General features: G+C 44.2%; 1 protein-coding gene across 1 annotated transcript in view; it reads left to right on the top strand.

Moving 5' to 3' along the window:
- The window catches only part of LOC111170867 (RAD52 motif-containing protein 1-like), a 33,542-nt gene extending 25,426 nt beyond the window's left edge, over positions 1 to 8,116 (top strand). The window contains exons 5-6 of the mRNA XM_089906241.1: positions 2,459 to 2,581; positions 7,362 to 8,116. Coding sequence (XP_089762367.1) covers positions 2,459 to 2,581; positions 7,362 to 7,463 — 225 coding nt within the window. The 3' untranslated portion in view covers positions 7,464 to 8,116. The remainder of the gene's footprint in view (positions 1 to 2,458; positions 2,582 to 7,361) is intronic.
- Positions 8,117 to 20,162: the final 12,046 nt, after the last annotated feature.

Below are 20,162 nucleotides of genomic sequence, written 5' to 3'. Positions count from 1 at the left end.
AGCACAGGCTCAGTAGTTGTGGCACACGGGATTAGTTGCTCTGCGGCATGTGGGATCTTCACAGACAAAGATCGAGCCCTTGTCCCCTGCGTTGGTACCCAGACTCTTAACCAGTGTGCCAACAGCAAAGTCCCGAGCTTGACAAACTTTTGTCAGATGTAAGATAAAGGAGGCTTCATCATCATCATCACTCTCAAACTGCCTATTAAGAACTCACTTCAGATTCCAGAAAATGGTTAAATATTCTTTAATGCATTGTAGAAACCTTATTCCATATTAACATGCCATCCAATTTTACCTCCCCAGAATTAACATTTCATTATGTTAAGTACCTTTTCAATTCCTCTGAATAAGTGAGTGAGGCTTAGATTTCCCAGACCTTTCCCTTTATAATTGTGTGTTTTCTCTGATTGGCTTCTTGCTCTAGCTACTTCCTACTGACCTTGCTGCCTCTTCTCACCCATATTTCTTTACTCACTGATTTCACCTTTATTGAATCTGAGAACTCTCCTCAGATGTGACTCCAGGTACACTACCTCCCACTTCTGTACCCTGTTTAACACCCTCTTCAATCCTGGCTGTAGTCCCTGGGATTGAAATGATTTTGTGTCAGACATTCTTTAATTTGCGGACCCTGCGACCATTTCACGTACCACTCAGATATTACAGATGGTCCTGGAAAGATTATGAAACAGTTACTTGGTATCAGTTGTGAGTAATGAGTTCTTTTCTTATATTGGACATTAAGACCATTCCATAAGCATAGGTTGTGAGATTTTCACAGCATAAAGCCCGTCAGTGATAGAGTAATGAAGAAAATGTTCTCCAAGTCACAATAGAGTTGAGAGGAAAGGGCATTCGTATTAGATTTCTTTATTTAATGCAGAGCCTTAGTTTACTACCCGCACCCCCGAAATTTTTCCCTACTTTACTTATGGGTTCTTTTTCAATTATATTTATTTATTTATTTATTTCGTTGCACCGGGTCTCAGTTGCAGCAGGCGGGCTCCTTAGTTGCGGCTCAAGGGCTCCCCAGTTTTGGCATGTGGGCTCCCCATTTGCAGCAGGCAGGCTCCTTTATTTGTGGCTTGCAGGCTTCTTAAATGTGGCCTGCGAACTCTTAGTTGCAGCCTGCATGTGAGACCTAGTTCCCTGACCGGGGATTGAACCTGGGCCACCTGCATTGGGATAACGGAATCTTAACCACTGCACCAGCACGGAAGTTCCAATTATGTGTTCTCTTATTCTTTGGCAGGTATCTTCCTATCTTTTCCCCCTGTGTTTTTTATAAATACAGAAAAGAGAATAACATCTTAAAATAAAATGAAGGAGAGGCCTAACGTATCTGAGTTTTTCTCAGTAGCACGAAGGGAAAGGTTTGCCAGCAAGAACTGTGGCAAGGTTATCCCAGATGTCAAGTGCCTCTACTACCCAGTGGCTCAGAGCCCTTCTGAAGCTTCCTAATTGTCCAGGACAGCTCCATTGTGACTCACCGCACAGGACATAGCCTCCCATGTGACACTCAACATTTAAAAATTAGTCTTCATTTCTCCTTCCCTGCAGGGACCTTCAGTTGGAGAAAGTAATTTCATTTTCTTATGTACTCATTCCTTCACTCAGTCAACAGACCATCACTCCTCTATTGTATGCCAAGATCTATGCTTGTTTCTGGTAACAAGAAAAGAATAATATATGGTTCCTTCAAGCATTTAAGGAGCTCATAAACTAGTGACAGAGGAAGATGCACAAACAAATCAATAAAGAATTAACAATGCTTTGACTTTATTTGTATTATTTGAATTTTTATGACTATATTTATATACTACACCCTGTTCAAAATGGAAATGGACCTTTAAGAAAGAACTAGTGATATAAAAACTCCACAGTAATATGTAAGTTCTTTAGAGAGTTAAGAATGGAGATATTTGCACTCTCAAAGAAACCTGTTAATGCAGATGAACCTCTAATTCTTTTGGTTGCTTTATTAACATTCATAGAGGTATATGTATTCCCTCTTCTAAGAGGGATTAGTAACTTGGGGAGGGGGTGCTACAGATTAAGGTCCTAATTCAGTGGCAGGTCCATCTTGTCTCCTCTTCAGGTCATATTCTCAAGCAGGAGCTACAGGATGAGACGAGTAAAACAGTTCACTTCCTTTGCTTACCCCCAGCCCCATAATAGGCTTCTGCCGGGCTTCCTTTGTTCTTTCATCATCACTTTCACCACCAGAGGTCAGGGAACCTTCTGGTTAATCAGGGGTCCTGGAAATGATGCAGAAAAGTACTGACTTAAAAATACTAAATAACATTTATTTAGGGTTCACTGTGAACTCATTGCTAAAAATTTCCTACTTAATCTTCACAACCACTCTGTAAAATTGGTATTGATAAATCTCAGGTATTTCCAAAATGAGTCTCTATGTAGGGTTGTGATATTTTTAGGTCTTTTATGTCTTTAGGTTCATCTCGGCACCAGACCTAAGGCGGTTCAACATAATACGCTTGCCCTAAAGAGCTCCAGATGCCAAGAATTGGCAAATTACAACTTTGGTTTCCGTGGGTGGTCAAAAAGGATCATCAAGGTAAACTCTGTAGATTTTCTTTGACTAACCAGACTCCTTTCAACATTGAACTCCTAGACTTTAGAGAGCAGAACAGAACAGGGCTATGGGGAGGAGATGTGAGAGACTTCCACATGAAAGTATCTGGGCATTGGCCTGCCACCTAGAATTAGTGATAATCTCAATGACTTGGATGGTGGTGTCCGTAATTTTCTCCAGTATTTGTATGGTATATCATAAAAAAAAATACTTGTCCATATCTAGTCATTCATTTGCAAGTCTCAGTTGATTTTGAAGGGATAGCATACCTAGACTATTACCTGGGATTGGTGGAGTTTAGTTTTTATTTCTAACAACAGAATATGTTGAAGTCTAGCCTTTAATTCAAAATCCTAACAGCTTCAGGATCTTTCTAACCTTGAAAAAAGGGAAAATACAGATATTGTGACGCCACTTCAGAAGCAAAGCCTGAAGTTCTTCTGTGCTTTAGAGGTGGTGTTGCCCTCCCACGAGTGCAGGAGTCCTGGAGTTGGCATGGCTGAGGAACCTTTGGATAAGTTGGAGGAAGGTCTGCTTTCCAGTATGTGTGTGTGTGGGGAGGTGAGGGAGTGGGATTTCTCTTTTTTCCTTTCTTTCTGAAACTCAACTTTTCAGATACATCATCACCTTTTCTAAGCAACTAAAGCCCTGGGCAGAATGGTTCTGCCTGACAATATAGGTTTTTGTCTTGGGCAATACCTGACAGCACCTTAACCTTTAGAATTTTAGAACTGACTGCCTGTCAAGAATCTTAGGAGGAGGGAAAATTGGTTAGGAATTTTTTTTTTTTTTGGTTAATAATTATTTTTGTGCTAAAACAGTCCTTCAAATACAGATGTCTTCTGTCCTTCAGTTATCCTAACAAAATCATTGTCTAAAGATTGAAATAAACTCTTGTGTAAATGTTCAGTCCTTTGCCTCCTATAAAAGGGCCTGAGCAGAATAGGTAAATGTAGATCCCTAGAAAGGGGATTCCGATTGGTACTCACTTTTTTCCTAGAATCCATGGCACTTGGGCTTAGGGTTTTAAGTCAGAGGCAGGGCTGTTAGCGAATGGGGTGGAGGAGGCTCCACCATCCACCTGAGTGGGTGATGGTTGAGTAGAGTCCAGATCATCTGCACTACAACCAAATCTATCTCACTGTATGAGTCCAGCGCTTTACGCACGGGAGAGCAGGGTCTGTAGCAGTGTAGCCTCAGCTTGTCCATTTGAAATCTGTGAGTAATATGAGATTTGTGCCACGTTTTTGGTTTACATTTCCCGTGTAGTATTTTAGGAACTTCCAGAATAGATCTGTGCAGTAAAAATATGCCATGCCAGGGTATACCTGCAACGGAGACATTCACCCGTACCCCAGTGTTGTGCCTGCCCTTAATTACTAAGGTAATGATCTAAGAGTCACAGATGCATTTTTAGTTTTAAACATATAACCTAGAAATCAGTTATTCATATAGGCATTTTAAATTCATCTGTTTTGGTTGGATTTAGGGTCATTATCATTCCTTATGGGAAGGAAGGTAACTCAGAAGCTTGCTATTCAGAAAGCTATGACAGATGCATTCCAGAAATGCTGAATGTGGTTTTAGGTAAGACCTTTTTGATTGTCCTTGAAGTACTTCAGTTTTAGTGAGCAAATAAACTTATGTGAAAAGTGAATTGGATGAAAATAATGGTTATCTAAAACATTACATATTCTTTCATTCACCAGATGCTTTCACAGCAGCAGTCTTACATTTGTTCTTTGCAGCATTTATTAGAAATACGACAGCACATATTATTGTCCCCAGTGTTTAGATGTAGAATGACTGGCCTCAGTTCATACAGAAAGTGTTTGATCCAGTTCTTCCTCAATTGCTTGCTTCTCATACAGAATAGTGTAGTGATTATAAGCCTTGGACACCTGTGTTTGAGTCCTACCATTGTCTCTTAGATTTTGTTGTTGTTGCAATTTTAGATTTTTGTAGCCAGAGACATTTGTAGGTATTTAATATCTCTAAGCTGCAATTTCTTTATCTGCAAATAGGGTTAGTAATTCAGCTTACAACCAAATGGGGGATATTGTAAGAGTAAATGGGTTGATGAATCTGAAAAGCTTAGAGCTATGCCGGAAACATAGTAAGCAGACAAAATATATTGACTATTAATATTACTGCTGTTTTCTTGTTGAAGAGTTTATTAGATTATGTTTTCGGAATCAGTTTAATTTCAGTTTTCATTTCTGATGTATTGGGTGAATATGATTCTTATATAATAATCGGCTACGTTTTTGTAAACCTTGAAAGTGGTCATGCGATTGAATAGGATTGTTTTTGTTCCCTATCGAGTTATGCAGCGGTGAGAATGGCATAGGCTGTGCCCAAACGAAACTTTATGATTAGTAGATTCCCGGAAGAGAACCGCTCCCCTGCTTCACAGCCCTGCAGGTTTAGAGACTCAGGAATCATAGCTAAGTTGTCAGAGACCTTATTTGCTTGTAAGCGTTGACCCTGGATTGGTCTTGGCTTTACAGCCTGGGCAATCCTTCCAGTGAAGTGTGATTTCCCTGGTCATCACGCAGAATCTCCATCAACTGTCAACTCTGGGTAACAACCTTTAAAAAGAAAACTAAATGACTGGATTGTTTGTGCCTAATATGCCAAGGTACTCCTTATATGTACCCAAAACTCCTTAGACCAAAAAGCGTGGTGGCCCTAGCTTGCCTTGAGGAAAGCTGTATTGTCCAGAATGTACCTGGGCCAGTTTCTGCCAGTAGAGTGTTCAAATGCTCTCTCTCTCTGTCTCTGTCTCTAAAGCTATGTTCATTGTGTCTGGTAGAATTTTGGTTCCAAGGAGTAGCCACTTGCCTTGCTTCTAATAGGAAGTATCTATTATAGTACAGTGGTATCTATCCCAGGTTTGAACTCACTTTGACTCCCACCTAATGCCTTCCTATTTAATTGTATTGTGATTGAACATTTTTGTTTCCACAGCTTTTAATTTCTATGTCCTTATTCCTTAATTCTTATTTCTAAGTTCATAAAGTTTTTGAACCAAAGTTGATACTTCTTATATATGTTTTCACAAATAATTATGATAAAAACTGAAGTGTCAGATGAGGGAACTTCTAGGAAAATGCTCTTATTTTCTGCTTTTAGAAGTCAAAAGAATGTCTAATTATTCGGTGCTACCATTGTATACAGGAAGTTTTAGAACAAGGAAACTTCTGAATTGATCCTTGTTAACTTTATTACAGAAAGTGGTAAAACAGCTGTGGCATATAGACCCTGTGAAGATGTCACAGATGCTAGAACCGAAGAGGAGCTACAGGATTTAATTCAAGTATGTGGAGATAAAAGCTCAAGGGGTACACAGCCAGTGTAGCCATAATTTGAAACAACCAGCAGGATTTGGAAGACTTCAGCATATCTACTCATCTCTGTCTTCCTTAGGAAAAGGTGAAACTCTGAAACTGGTTTTGAGGCAGGGAATTTCTAGGACTTTTCCAAGTTCCGAGCCTTGTCTCTGGCCCGTTATTTGAAGTTTGGAGAGCAGGATGGAGGGCCATCAGTGTATGTCTATGGTTGCAGACACAGGAGAAGACACAGGCCCTTTAGAACTCCCCTCAATTAGAATTGCAGGGATTTGGGAACAAAGTAACTATGGTCTTAAGTGTGATTATGCTACACTGTTTAAAAACTATTCATGCCTTTCAAGTAAGTTGTATTACCCAGATCTCTTATATATTTTGTGTTTAATCTTTTTGCCAAAGAACCTTTCTGTAAACCAGTTATATGGATACCTCGAATTAGGGATTGTCAACGTAATTTCTAAAAGAAAAAATTAATGTACTGCATATAGGATTTTTATTTAAAAGGAACAAAAAATGTGTTTCATGCCATTGAGAGCTTAATTTGGGGCTAGATTTCTGATTATTTAACTCACCCCAATGTTGTAAAGTTTGTTTTGAAGGGAAGAAAGTAGAGAAAGAAAAGGTGGTTATGCTCTGAAAAATGAAAGAATTTTGAAAGTTTTTCCTGTACAAAATAATTATTTCAGTTCAGTTTTAATCAGTCAAGGACACTTCAAACGTATCCATGTTTGGGCTTTAAGAAGTCTATCTTCCTGTGAAATGTGAGAGGAAAGGATTCCGTATTGATACTAAAGATTTTGGAAACCTGATTATAACAACAGATCCACTCCTAAATGAGGCCAATCTTGGAATCAGTTCCATTTAGAAACCATTATGTGCTAGGCACTGGAAATAGGATGAAGCTCCTTCTGTCTTGGAGTTTAGGTGTTAAAGGTGTAGCAGACAATTAAAAAGGACTAAAATTAAATAGATTATAAAAAGGACTGTGAAGAAAGCAAACTGGGTGGTAGTTACAGTATTTTAAGAACATTACTTAACATGCTGACTTTAACATTCTAAGTGTGTTCTCCATATGTGCACAGAGGGTAGACCTCTGAAAAGTGACACTGTAGTTTTTTCTAGATTAATGGCTCTGTTGGGACAAGTTGGGATGGGGGAAGTCTTCCCATGCTAATGTAAAGGGCCATTCACTTGGTTTTAGGCTCTCTTTCCCAGAATGAATTGCTCACCTGCCCCAAACCCCTCCTACAGAAGTTCTGGAGTCATCACTGATTCAGTGGTGACCCCTAATAACAGAGTGGTGTATGAATAATGAGACGTGAATATTGAGAGTTTGGAGGAAATGGCAACATTTTCGCATAATTGTAAGGTGTGCTCCCCTCTCGCCACCCTAACTGGTGCTCATTTTGCAGGTCAGCTACTTTTCTTGTCAGCCGTGTGGCCAAAGCGAGCAAGAATGTCTCTCAGACTTCAGCTTTGTGGAGGAAGAGTTCAGATTGCCAGAACTGGACTAGCACTTTTGAATTTCCCAGAATGCCAGGTCCTTTGGTTTCCACGGGAAACTCTGCATCCTTCCCACCCCCCCTCCACCCCTGGGCTGCTGGAGTTTGGGGCCACTCGGGTCTGCAGCCCAAATCCCGCCTCATTGTTTGGGGCCAGGGAGGGCAGGGCGGGGTTGGGAAGAGGGCCCAGCAGGAGGTAATTGTTGCCTTTGCAAGGGGAAGGGTGGCTTGCACCCTGGGGACTCTGGGAAAAAGGCCCACTCTGGTGGCGCACGAACCTAATAACTGTGGCGCAACTAAAGATGTCATAAATAATGTGTGGGACGTTAGGCGGGGCCCGGGCCCGCAGTTGCTAACGTGAGCCCTCGCGTTGCGGTGCTGGCAGAGCAGTTACGTTTGGCTCTGAAGGAGGATGAGGCTCCGCCTCCTCACTGGCCTGGTTCGCTGGGCCTGGGAGCCGCCGCATGTTATGTCGCGGCTGCGCCTCTGTGTCGTGGCTGCGCCCCACGGCTCTTCCTCACATGGCAAGGACTGTGGTTTCTACTCCAGGCAGTTCAGCCTCCGGAGTGGGCCATGGGCCCCGTGCAGGTGACCCCCAACCCCGCACGTCTGACCGAGGCTTTGTATTCACACGTCTCAGAACCTCTCCCAAATTGCCCCATGCCCTTACATCCCTGGCAGAAGCCGGGGTCTTTAATTACTTGATGTCTTTGTCTCCAGTCCAGATGTTGGCCCCACCTCATCAAGAGTTGACTGAGACTGAGGTTCCATACCCGGACACGGATTCGGTTGGAGAGATGCCTACAGGGCCAGATCAGTTTGCTGTTCCACATCAGGATCTGAATAACAAGCAAACCCAACATCAAAAGTTCCCAGAGGCAGTTCCAGTGCAAAAGCTCCCAGAGGCAGTTCCAGTTCTAGACTGGGATCAGAATTAGCCCTTGTTTCTGCCTTCTGGACACAAAAGTAAGACTAAAGACATAGGTCTAGATCAGGCTGAAGATCATCAATCGTTTGAAATACTTGTTCCACCTCTAGGTAGTAAGAGCTCAAAACCAATGAAGTTTATGGTTTCACCCCCAAACCTGAAGAAAGATCTAGTTCTGCATCAACGGCTTGCCAAAGTTGTTGGAACTACAGGCCAATTTCAAAAAAACACACTCAGGGTCTAGAACAACAGTTGGAGGGTGATTATTTAGATCCCATTATGGATGCCATTTAACCTGAGGAGAGCATACCTAGGGATTTTTTTGGGAGCCCAGATAAAACTATGGAGCCCCCAGAGGAAGCTGAAACTTCTCCATCCCAGCAGGAGGCCCAACCTCGTCATCCAGAGCTTAATGAGGAGGCTAAAACTTTACCCCAGCAGGAGCCCCCTGCTCAGCATCCACAAAGCCCTGAGGAGATTGAATCTTTTTCACTCTTTCAATCTTTTGAAGTTCTGCCGCTTTTCCTGTGCTTTAAGGGAGACTCCAATCTATCTCTTGAAACCTGTTTCCTGCAATTATCCCTTGGTTTCAAATCCTCTTCTATGCCTTACCTCAATATATTTTTCGACGATAGTTCTCCTTTATAACTCTGCAGGTTTCTGAACTGCAGTGCCCCTGAGTTCCATTTCTCAACTGGCATTTTTGTGAGCCGGCCGCAAAACCATATGATTGCTTTAGGGCCTATTCTGGTTCCGGGGCGGCAGGCTGAGCCTTTGGTTAATTCTTCTCATGATGGGAAATTAGAGTGACATATGCCCGTCCAAACACCTACAGCATTCTCTCATTGGTTCCCCCTCATCCGGTTTATCCTCTGCACTAATTGCAGACTGTGCAAAACAGGAGGTTAAAGGCGCTGACTCTCCAAATGAGGAAATTGTTTGTAAAGAGGCTGGAATGGCGAACCTGAGCAGCAGGAGAGGAAAAACGAGGTGCGTTTTAGAAACCTTTCCCGATCACACGGTGTACCATCCTCTGGGTTTCCCATGCATCTCTTAGCTGTAGGAATATTCCCTTAAACCTGGAGAGCTGGGAACCATGGAATGGGGAGCACGCAGTATTGCTTTAAAGGGTATGCATTCGCTCACCCAACTTCACCAATCCTCTCAGCCCCAAGCCTCCAGCCTTATTTCTCATCCAGCTGTGGGTGTAGATATGGTCAATCCAGGCCGCATCACAGCCCCTGAATGAATTTTGTAACAATTTCTCTCTCTTTCACTCTGTTTGTGTTTTTTCGTTTTTTGAAATTTATTTATATAAAGGGCTTCAGGTGAGTTTCACTGCAGTGTTTCTGCTGCTCTACACACACTTGATTCCATTACGGACACATATCAATACATAGATTTTAAGATTCTTACTAGTCACGTATATTCCTCTGCGGTTCATAGGGTGTGTTGAGTCCAGTTCACTGAGCAAAGAGTAGGTCTTGCCTATTACATAATTTGTTTATGGAATGGTATCTGTGCTAATTTCAAACTCTGGTTTTATGCATCACCCCATCTCACCTTTCCCCTTACGCAGGCATAAGTTCGTTTTCTAAATGTGTGACTGTGTTCTCTTTTGTAATTCAGCTCGTGTGTAGCCATGTTTACATTCCGTCTATGAGTGATATCTTATGAAAAGTTTCTTTTTTATGTGTGACTACTTTCACTTAGAACCATAGTACCTAAATCCACTCATTATGCTGCTGCTGGCCTTATGACATTGATATCATGGCTGAGGGATATTCCATTGTACATAAGTACCGCAAATTCTTTACCTATTTTTCTCTTTCCTGGGATATTTAAGTTGTACCGAAGTCGAGGATTTTGTAAACAGAAGAGCCCGAAAGTTTGGGGTGGCTGTGTCTTGTCGATTTTTAGTTTTCCCAAGATATATGCCCATGAGTGGAAGTGCCCTATTCTGTGTAGCTCTCTTTTTTACATGTTTCAGGAAACACCATAAACTTCTCCAGAGTGGCTGTTGGCAATCTACATCCCGCCCATCAGGGTAACAAGGCTACCTGTTCTCCATGGCCTGGCCTGCCTCTGTCGTTTTTACACTTTATTCGGATGGCCCTTTGAACCGGTGGGAACAGAGGCCTCCTAGTTGTGGGGATTTGCATTGCCCGCTTCCTTGGTTGGCCAAAAAGCGCGTATGTCCTTTTTCCTGAATATATTCAGGAAAAAAGGCATGTGCCGTATATTGCCAACTGCCTCATTGTCGAACTTCGGCCTCTTTTGATGTGCTTTCAAGGAGACTCCAATCTAATTGGTGAAACCTGTTTCCAGCAATTCTGCATTGGTTTCAACTCCTCTTCTTTGCCTTACCTCAATATATTTTTCAGCGAAAGTTGTCCTTTTTAACTCTGCAGGTTTGTGACTTGCAGTGCTCCTGAGTTCCATTTTTCAACTTGCTTTTTGGTGAACTGGCCGCAAAACCGCAGGATTGCTTCAGGCCCTATTATGGTTCAGAGGCTGCAGGCTGAGCCTTTGTTTAATTCTTCCTCCTGATGGGAAATTAGCGTAACATGTGCCCTTCCAAACACCTACAGCTATTCTCTCATTGGTTCCCCCTCATCCCGTTCATCCTCCGCACCAGTTGCAGACTGTGCGAAACAGGATATTTAAGGCGCTGAATCTCCAAATGCGGAGATTGTTAGTAAAGCGGCTGGAATGGCGAACCCGAGCAGCAGGAGAGGAAAAATGAGGTACGTTTTAGAAATCTTTCCCGATCACATGGTGTACCATCCTCTGGGTTTCCCATGCATGTTTTAGCTGTAGGACGAGTCCCTTAATCGTGGAGAGTTTGGACCCATGGAATGGGTATTGCGCAGTACTGCTTTAAAGGGTCTGCTTTGGCTCACCCGACCTCACCAGTCCTCTCAGCCCCAAGTGTCCGGCCTTATGTCTCCTCAAGCTGTGTGTGTAGTTAAGGTGAATACTGGGTGCATCACAGCCCCTGGATGAATTTTTTAAGAATTTCTCTCTCTTTCACTCTCTTTGTGTTTTTTGTTTTTTGAAATTTTTTTTATAATGGTGTTTAGCTGAATTTCACTGCAGTGTTTCTGCCACTGTACACTCACTTGATTCCCTTATGGAGATATATCAATACATAGGTTTTGATATTCTTACTAATCAGATATATTCCTCTGCGATGCATAGAGGGTGTTGAGTCCAGTTCATTGAGCAAAGTGTAGGTCTTGTGTATTACATATTTGATTTATGGAACGGTATCTGTGGTAACTTCAAACTCTGGTTTTATGCATCACCCCACCTTACCTGTTCCCTTAGGCAGGCATAAGTGCGATTTGTAAATGAGAGACTCTGTTTTGTTTTGTAATTCAGCTCATGTGTAGCCATGTTTACATTCTCTCTATAAGTGATATGATTAGTTTCTTTTTCTGCGTGACTTTTTTCACTTTGAATCATCGTACCTAAATCCACTCGTTATGCTGCTGCTGGCCTTAAGACATTGATTTCATGGCTGAGTGATATTCCATTGTACATAAGTACCACGACCTCTTTATCCATTGTTCTGTTTCCTGGGATATTTAAGTTGAACCGAAATCTAGTTTCTTGAACACAGAGCAGCCCTATACTTTGTGGTGCCTGTGTCTTGTTTATTTTTATTCCTCCCATGATATTCGCCCGTGAGTGGAAGTGCCCTATGCTCTGTCACTCTGTTGTTTAAATGTTTTTAGAAACACCATCCACTTCTCCCGAGTGAGTCTCGGCATTTTACACCGCGCACATCCCCGTTTAGGCTCCCTGTTCTCCATGGCCTGTCCCGCATTTCTGTTTTTTACACATTTTTCGGATGGCCCATTTGAGTGGTGGGAAGTGAGATTTATTTGTTGTGCGGATTTGGTTTGCCCGCTTGCTTGGTTGGCCAAAAAGCGCGTATGCGTTTTTTCCTGAATATATTCAGGAAAAAACGCATACGCCCTTTTTGGCCAACTGCATCATTGTCGAAGTTCTGACACTTTTCATGTGCTTTAAAGGCTAGACCAATTTACCTCTTGAAATCCGTTTCCTGCAGTTCTGCCTTGCATTCAGAGCCTCTTCGTTGCCTTACCTCAATATATTTTTCGACGTTAGGTGTCATTTATAACTCTTCAGCTTTGTGAATTGCGCTGCCCCTGAGCTCCATTTTCCAACTCGCTTTTTTGTGAGCTGGCCGCAAAACCGCAGGATTGCTTCAGGCCCTATTCTGGTTCCGGGGCGGCAGGCTGAGCCTTTGGTTAATTCTTCTTCACGATGGGAAATTAGACTGACATGTGCCTGTTGAAACACCCACAGCTAGTGTCTCATCGGTTCCCCTTATTTCTGTTTATCCTCTGTACAAATTGCAAACTGTGCGAAACAGGAGGTTAAAGGCTCTGATTCTCCAAGTGGGGAGATTTTTAGTAAAGTGGCTGGAATGGCGAACCCGAACACCAGGAGATGAATAATGAGGTGCATGTTAGACACATTTCCCGTTCACACGGTGTACAGTCCTCTGGATTTCCCATGCATGTTGTACCTGTAGGCAGTTCCCTTGAACCTGCAGATTTGGGACCCATGGAATGGGTACCAGGCAGTATTACTTAAAGGGTCTGCATTTCCTCCCCCAACCTCACTGATTCTGTTAGCGTGAACAGTTTCCAGCCTTATGTCTCATCCTGTTGTGGGTCTATATGTGTTCAATCCATGTTGATTAACAGTCCCTGAGGAAAAGGTGTAAGAGTTTTTCTGTCTCACTGTCTTTTTTTAAAATTTATTATTATATTGGTTACAGCGGATTTTCAATGGTCTGTTTCTCGCTGCTGTACATGCACTCGATTCACCTATAGAGAGACAGCAATAAATTCTTCTTCAGATTCTTACCAGTCGTATATATTCTTTTCCGGTGACTTGAGTGTGCTGAGTGCAGTTCTTTGAGGTACCGTGTAGGCCTTTTCGATTATCAATTTGGTATTTGGAAACGGTATATTTTCTAATTTCAACCTCCTGGATAATGCCTCACCCCTCCCTACCTTTCCCCTTTAGCAGCCTTATGTGTGTTTTCTACATATTTGACTATGTTTATCTTTTGTAATTTATTTCATGTGTAACCATTTTTGATTCCACCTTTAAGTGATATCTTATGAGATGTGTCTTTCTCTTTTTGACTTATGTCACTTAGAATGATCGTACGTAACTCCTTTGGAGTTGTTGCAACTGGCCTTATTTCATTGATTTCCGGGCTGAGTAATATTCCACTCTACATAAGTACCACATCTCTTTTATCCATTTTTTCCTTCCAGGGACATTTAGGTTGTATCGAAGTCGAGGCTCTTTTAAACAGAGAGGCGGTAAACGTTGAGGTGCCCGTGTCCTGTCGATTTTTGTTTTTCCCAAGATATACGCCCATGGGTGCAAGTGCCCTATGCTCTGTAGCTCATTTTTTAGATGTTTTAGTAAACACAATACACTTCTCCAGAGTGGCCGTTGGCAACTTACATTTCCACTATCAGCCTCACAGGGCTCCCTTTTCTCCTCGCCCTGTCCTGCATTTCTGGTGTTTACACTTTATGAGGATGGCTCTTCTAACTGATGCGAAGTGATACCTTTTGTAGTATTGATTTCCAGTGCCCGTTTGGTTGGCTCAAAAGGGCGTATGCCCTTTTCTTGAATATACTCAGAAAAAACGCATACGCCTTTTTTGGCCAACTGCATCGTTGGCGATGTTCAGCCCCTTTTCTTGTGCTTTAATGGCGAGTCCTTTCTACCTCTTCAAATCCCTTTCCTGCCATTCTCCCTTGCTTACAAGTCCTTTTCGGTGACTTACCTCAAGACGTTTTTCGACGATAGATATTTTCAGCTCTTCAGTTTCGTGAATTTTAGTGCCCCTGAGTTCCATTTTTCAACTTGTGTTTTTGGGAACTGGCCACAAAACAGCGGGATTTCCTCAAGCCCTATTCTGTTTCCGTGGGTAATCTTAGCCTTTGGTCAATACATCTTCCTGATTGGAAATTAGAGTGACATGTGCCTGTCCGAACACCTAGGACTTGTCTCTCATTGTTTCTCATCCTTCTGCTTCATCCTCTGGACAAATTCCAAACTGTGTGCAACAGGATGTTGACGGTGCTGACATCCCCAAGTGGGGAGATTGTTAGGAAAGACGCTGGAGGGGTGAACCCGAGTACCAAGAGATGAGCAGATGAGATGTCTTTTCTAAACTCTTCCCGATCAGACGGTGTACCATCCTCTGGGTGTGACAGGCATATTTTAGCAGTAGCAAGGGTCCCGTGCATGTAAGGAGAACACCAGGGATTTTTTCAAATCAGTGTCTCCCCGAACCCCAAACTGGGGAATTTTTAAGCTACGGCTACACGTATGTTCATTAAGGGCCTTGGGAAGTAGGCAGAGTCCGAACTTTAGATGATTGAACTCTTCAGGGTCAGAAGTGCTCACCATCGGCTTCCCTTAGGTTACATTTTATCTGTCGTTGATAGATGATGTCGATAAAAATGTCTATTCTTTTCAGATTATTTTCCCTTATAGGTTATTGCAAAATATTGAGTGTAGTTCCCTGTGCTATACAGTAGTTCCTTGTTGATGATCTATTTTAGACATAGCAGTGTGTATGTGTTAATCCCAAACTGTTAATTTATCCCTCCTCCCACCTTTCCCCTTTGGTAATAATAAATTATAAGATTTTATACTTCTCAGAAATAGGGGAGCTGAAAGAGAGGTAGCACTTTCAATGGAAAAGCACCCAAAACAAGATTGAAGCTTCAGCCAAGATTATTAGATGCACATCCTTGGAAAGAAATCACTTCATTTCTCTAATGTTGACCTGACAAATAGGACAAACATCTTCACTGAACTTGCTTATAATAAAGTGATGGAAATATCCAATGGAAGTGTTAGAAACATCTTATTTTACCCGAGCCTTATACACTGCTCTATGTTAATTACAGTTTGGCTCACACATCTGTTCACTGAAGTTACAATGTTCTCAATTTCGGTTACTGATCCTCGAGGGTGGGCCCCAACAAGGGTCACCCTGCCCAGTGTCATTGGAGCCAACAGATCGAGACTGAGTTTGGTTCAGGAGCAAAGGAAACTTTATATTTTGATCAGAGAATGGAGAGGTGAGAGTGAGCGCTCCCCCACGGGCTGTGGGTCCGGCTGCTGTGTAGGGATCCCGGCAGCGTCAGTGGGAGGGAGGGGGCGGAGCTCTCGAGGGCCGGGTTGGCTGCAGCTCAGGCTCTATGTTGCGGAGTCTGCATGGGGCCCCGCGAGCTGAGGTGTCGGCCCATCCATTCTGCACTAGGAAATCGGGTCTGAAGTGCCGGGTGTGGGACCTCTGCATGCGGAACCCTAGGAGCACGTGAAATTAGACAAAGCACAAAGGAAAAAAAGGTTAGACTTTATTTTATTGCCCAGATTTTATTTTTATGCCCCAGGAATTTTTAATGGGCTTTGCCGGTGAGAAACCTCTCCTCTGCCTTTTGTCCCGTTCCTCATTCTTGGGGTGCTGAGGGTGCAGACCCCTCTTCTGTAACTGCTTCGTGCTGAGTTGGGAGTCCTCATACCCGGGGGGGAGGGGCAGAACTTCTCCCCAGCAGCCTCCAGGTGAGGTTGATTGTCCCCAGGCCTCCTGCCTCACTGCTCGTCCGCCTGAGCACCAGCATTGGAAGCGTTATAGATTCTAATGACCTTTAAGGGTCCAGGAAAGAGATGCGCAGAGACGCTGGGGGGGCCGGTTTTACTCCGCCCAACATTTGTTCGGCCACCTTAGGCTGACGGTTTCTGCCAGCCTAGATGCTCTGACCAGTAGTCTGCGCTTTCTTCAATTAGGCCCCTGAATTAACGTACAAGGAGCACCAGGTGTCAGAGCCCTGCCCGCTCAACTCCCAGAGAGTCCAGGGTCGGTGGTGATCCAGGACCATGATGGCCACTGAGTCAACGGCCTTTTGAAGTAGCCAGGAGTCCAGCCGGTCTTATTGGCTGCCACCACCGCGGTGTCTGTAGGCTTTTCTATGGTGACAGCGTGATATACGGTTCCCCCGCCAAGCTTATTAGCTCCCCTCTGGGTGCAGTAAGTCCTGCAAGCAGTAGTCTGCTCTTTTGGGGCACTGTTGTTTTCTGAGAGAAGCTCCAGGTCAAGTGATGGTCACACGATTCGTCATGGGGGCCCGTTGCCCCCGGTTGTCCCTCTGAGGGTTGGAGTTGGAGGGCCTCCTCACTCGAGGTCAGTGTGCCCACGGAGCGACACCTGCAACTTCAGGGCATGGTAGGTGGTTAGGATCACCACGTGGGGTCCTTTTCCCTTAGGAGGGAGCTGGCCTTGCGGGCTGCTGATTTCCAGGTTTTTAGATACCCCCAGTATCCCGGCCGGATGGGGCGGCTGGCCAAGCCCTTGGTGACCGTAGCTTATCCTACCTGGAGGGCGTTCTTGCGTTGTTCCATTTCAAGTGGTCCCAGTTTTTGCACTAATACTCCAAGGGCGATTCACCTTTGACCGGAAATGTAAAGGTCAAAGGGTTTAGCTAAATTACGGAGGTCCAGGGCAAGGGTCTGCATTGACTGCTCTTTCCATTCTTGAAAGGCCGCTTCTGGATTCTATACAAAAGGATCATCATCTTTTCCTTTCAGTGTTTCATATAGAGGCCCAGCTATTAGACTGTAGTTAGGGATCCAGATGCAGCAAACCCCGGCCTCCCCAGGAACCCCTAAGCTGTCTTCTAGTTTTAGAAGGGGTAAGGCTGCAAATGGCTTCTTCCCTTTCCTGGGATGGGCTTCTCCGACCTTCTGTGAGAATGAAGCCCAGGCAGGTCACCTTAGTCTGTGATATTTGAGCCTTTTTCTTGGACACCTTCTATCCTTTATTGGATAGGTAGTTCAGAGGCCTCCTTAGTAGGGCTGGCGATCAGAATGTCGTCTGCATATGGAAGGAGGGTTCCCTTTTCCAGAGGTAGAACTTTTAGGTCTTTAGCTAACGTTTCCCCAAAGATGGTGTGGGAATTTTTGAACCCTTGGGGCAGGACGGCCCAACAGTACTGTTTTTGTTGTATGTTGAGTCCTGCCACTCACAAGCCAAAATTTCTTGTGACTCTGGGACTAATGGAATACAGAAGAAGGCATCATTGAAGTCTAATACAGAATACCATGTCCTGCTGGATGGTAGCATGACCAGCAGGGTGTAGGAATTAGGACCTACTGAATGTATATCCTCGTTGGCTTCACTGACTGTCCTGACATCCATTACCCGGTCCCCAGCAGCCCATGGAGCTCTCGTGGTCAGTCCCCTCCCAGGATATGGAATTCACCTGGGCAGGTCCCCAGCAGCCCATGGGGCTCTCGTGGTCAGGTCCCTCCCAGGTTATGGAGCTCACCTGTGCAGCTACCCAGCAGCCCACGGGTCTCTCGTGGTCAGGCCCCTCCCAGGATACGGAGCTCCCCTGGGCAGGTACCCCGGCAGGGCTGGGCACACAGGAACCGTGCACATAGCTCTCATTGCAGAGCAGCCCCAGCTCACCTGTCGGTCAGAGCTGACACAGAGCACCTCAGAGCAGGACTTGAACTAACAGACAGCAGCTCCGACAGGTCTGTGACACTGGGCATCACTCTGTGCGGCCCCCCTCTGCCTGGTCTTCCAGAGACTTCCACTGCACCCGGGGCACCAGACCTCTGTCTCCACCCATCACCCCTCCTCTCCCTGACTCCTGGGTACCTCTCATTAGGAGAGGGTCTTCTTGAAGTTGTCTCCCACTCATGGGCCTGATAAAATGATTAGAAAACAAGACGGAGCTGCAGCCCCTTGTCTATCCTGACTCTCAGGAGGCCACACCTGTTCCTTGGACGTGGCTGGTTCAGCAAGGTCCAATTTCTGCAATGTGAGCCGCTGAGGGGTGAGAATTGGCTGACCTGGGCAGCCTGACCCTGCCGGCCAGCCCTCCCCAGGTGTGCCTGGGTTGAGGTCAATATAAACACCGCTCCAGGCAGCAAGAGCTCCTGCAGCTGTGCCTGACGCCATATTCTCTGCCCCGTCAGCAGTCTCGGGGCTGGGCTGGTGGGAGGGAGTGAGGGGCCACGGCCTTGTGGGTGGCCCGGTGTGAGTGGGGCTCTGCTGGACTTTCTGCAGGAGTTGCCAGGCTGCCACTTGCTAAACAAGAGGATGTGTCACCCATACCTGCCGCTGGAATTTCTCCCCAGGCAGAGGTGAGGAAGGAAAAAAGCACTGGGGGCCGGGACAGCAGGGGTATCTCAGGCAGGGAAATGGAAAGCTTCCAGAAGAGCACCCGGGGCCAGGACCATCCTGGCTGGCCTGCAGGCACCAAATCGGCCTGCGCGCTGTCACTGGTGTGGCTCCACGGCCCTTCCTCTAGGCTTTCAAGTCCTTGTACCTATTCAGGTGTTTTACCTGCCAAGGGTGGGAACAGTTCAGCAGCAGCTGGCCTGGGGCTCAGCTCACGTTTACTCACAGACGCCTCGGCATGGTCCCCCAGCTTTGCAATGAGGACGCTCCTTGCGGGGGGGGGCGGCTGGCTGCATGGGAGACGATTCCCCACCTCTGACCAACTTCAGAATTGTTTACCACTGGAGCAAGTGCCCTGATAGGGATTTCCTCTGTATAACTGGTGGGTTCTGGGTTTGTCTTTTTTTTTCTTTTTTGGTTCAAGGTAGATTTTATTCCTCTTTTTTGTATTTATAAATATAAACATGGAAATAATTCATTCATATAAATACACCTATGGGAAGGGAAGAACTTTCTGTTTTATTTTTTTAATTTTATTTATTTTTTTAATTTTTTAATTTTACTTATTTTTTTATGCAGCAGGTTCTAATTGGTTATCTATTATATACATATAAATGTATACATGTCAATCCCAATCTCCCAACTCATCACACCACCCCCCCACCCACGGGTTTCTCCCCTTGGTGTCCATACGTTTGTTCTCTACATCTGTGTCTCTGTTTCTGCCCTGCAAAACCGGTTCATCTGTACCATTTTTCTAGGTTCCACATATATGCATTAATATTCAATATTTGTTTTTCTCTTTCTGACTTACTTCACTCTGTATGACAGTCTCTAGATCCATCGACGTCTCTACAAATGACCCAATTTCATTCCTTTATATGGCTGAGTAATATTCCATTTTATCTATGTACCACATCTTTATCCATTCGTCTGTCTGTGGGCATTTAGGTTGCTTCCATTACCTGGCTATTGTAAATAGTGCTGCAATGAGCATTGTGGTAAATATGTCCTTTTAATTTATGGTTTTCTCTGGGTATATGCCCAGTAGTGGGATTGCTGGATCATATGATAATTCTATTTTTAGTTTTTTAAGGAACCTCCACACTGTTCTCCATAGTGACTGTATCAATTTACATTCCCACTAATAGTGGAAGAGGGTTCCTTTTCTCCATACTCTCTCCAGCATTTGTTGTTTGTAGATTTTCTGATGACGCCCATTCTAACAGGTGTGAGGTGATACCTCATTCTAGTTTTGATTTGCATTTCTCTAATAATTAGTCATGTTGAAAAGCTTTTCATGTGTGTTTTGGCCATCTCTATGTCTTCTTGCAAGAAATGTCTGTTTAGATCTTCTGCCCATTTTTGTATTGTGCTGTTTGTTTTTTTAATATTGAGCTGCATGAGCTGTTTATATATATTGGAGATTAAACCTTTGTCCATTGATTCGTTTGCAAATATTTTCGCCTATTCTGAGGGTTGTCTTTTAGTCTTGTTTGTAGTTTCCTTTTCTTTG

The sequence above is a fragment of the Delphinapterus leucas genome, chromosome 2, assembly GCF_059928025.1.
Source record: "Delphinapterus leucas isolate spDelLeu-1000000601 "Yukka" chromosome 2, BTC_Dleu_Yukka2, whole genome shotgun sequence".
Taxonomy (NCBI): Eukaryota; Metazoa; Chordata; class Mammalia; order Artiodactyla; family Monodontidae; genus Delphinapterus; species Delphinapterus leucas.
Note: the sequence above shows the minus strand (reverse complement) of the source record. Positions and strands in the feature narration are given on the sequence as shown.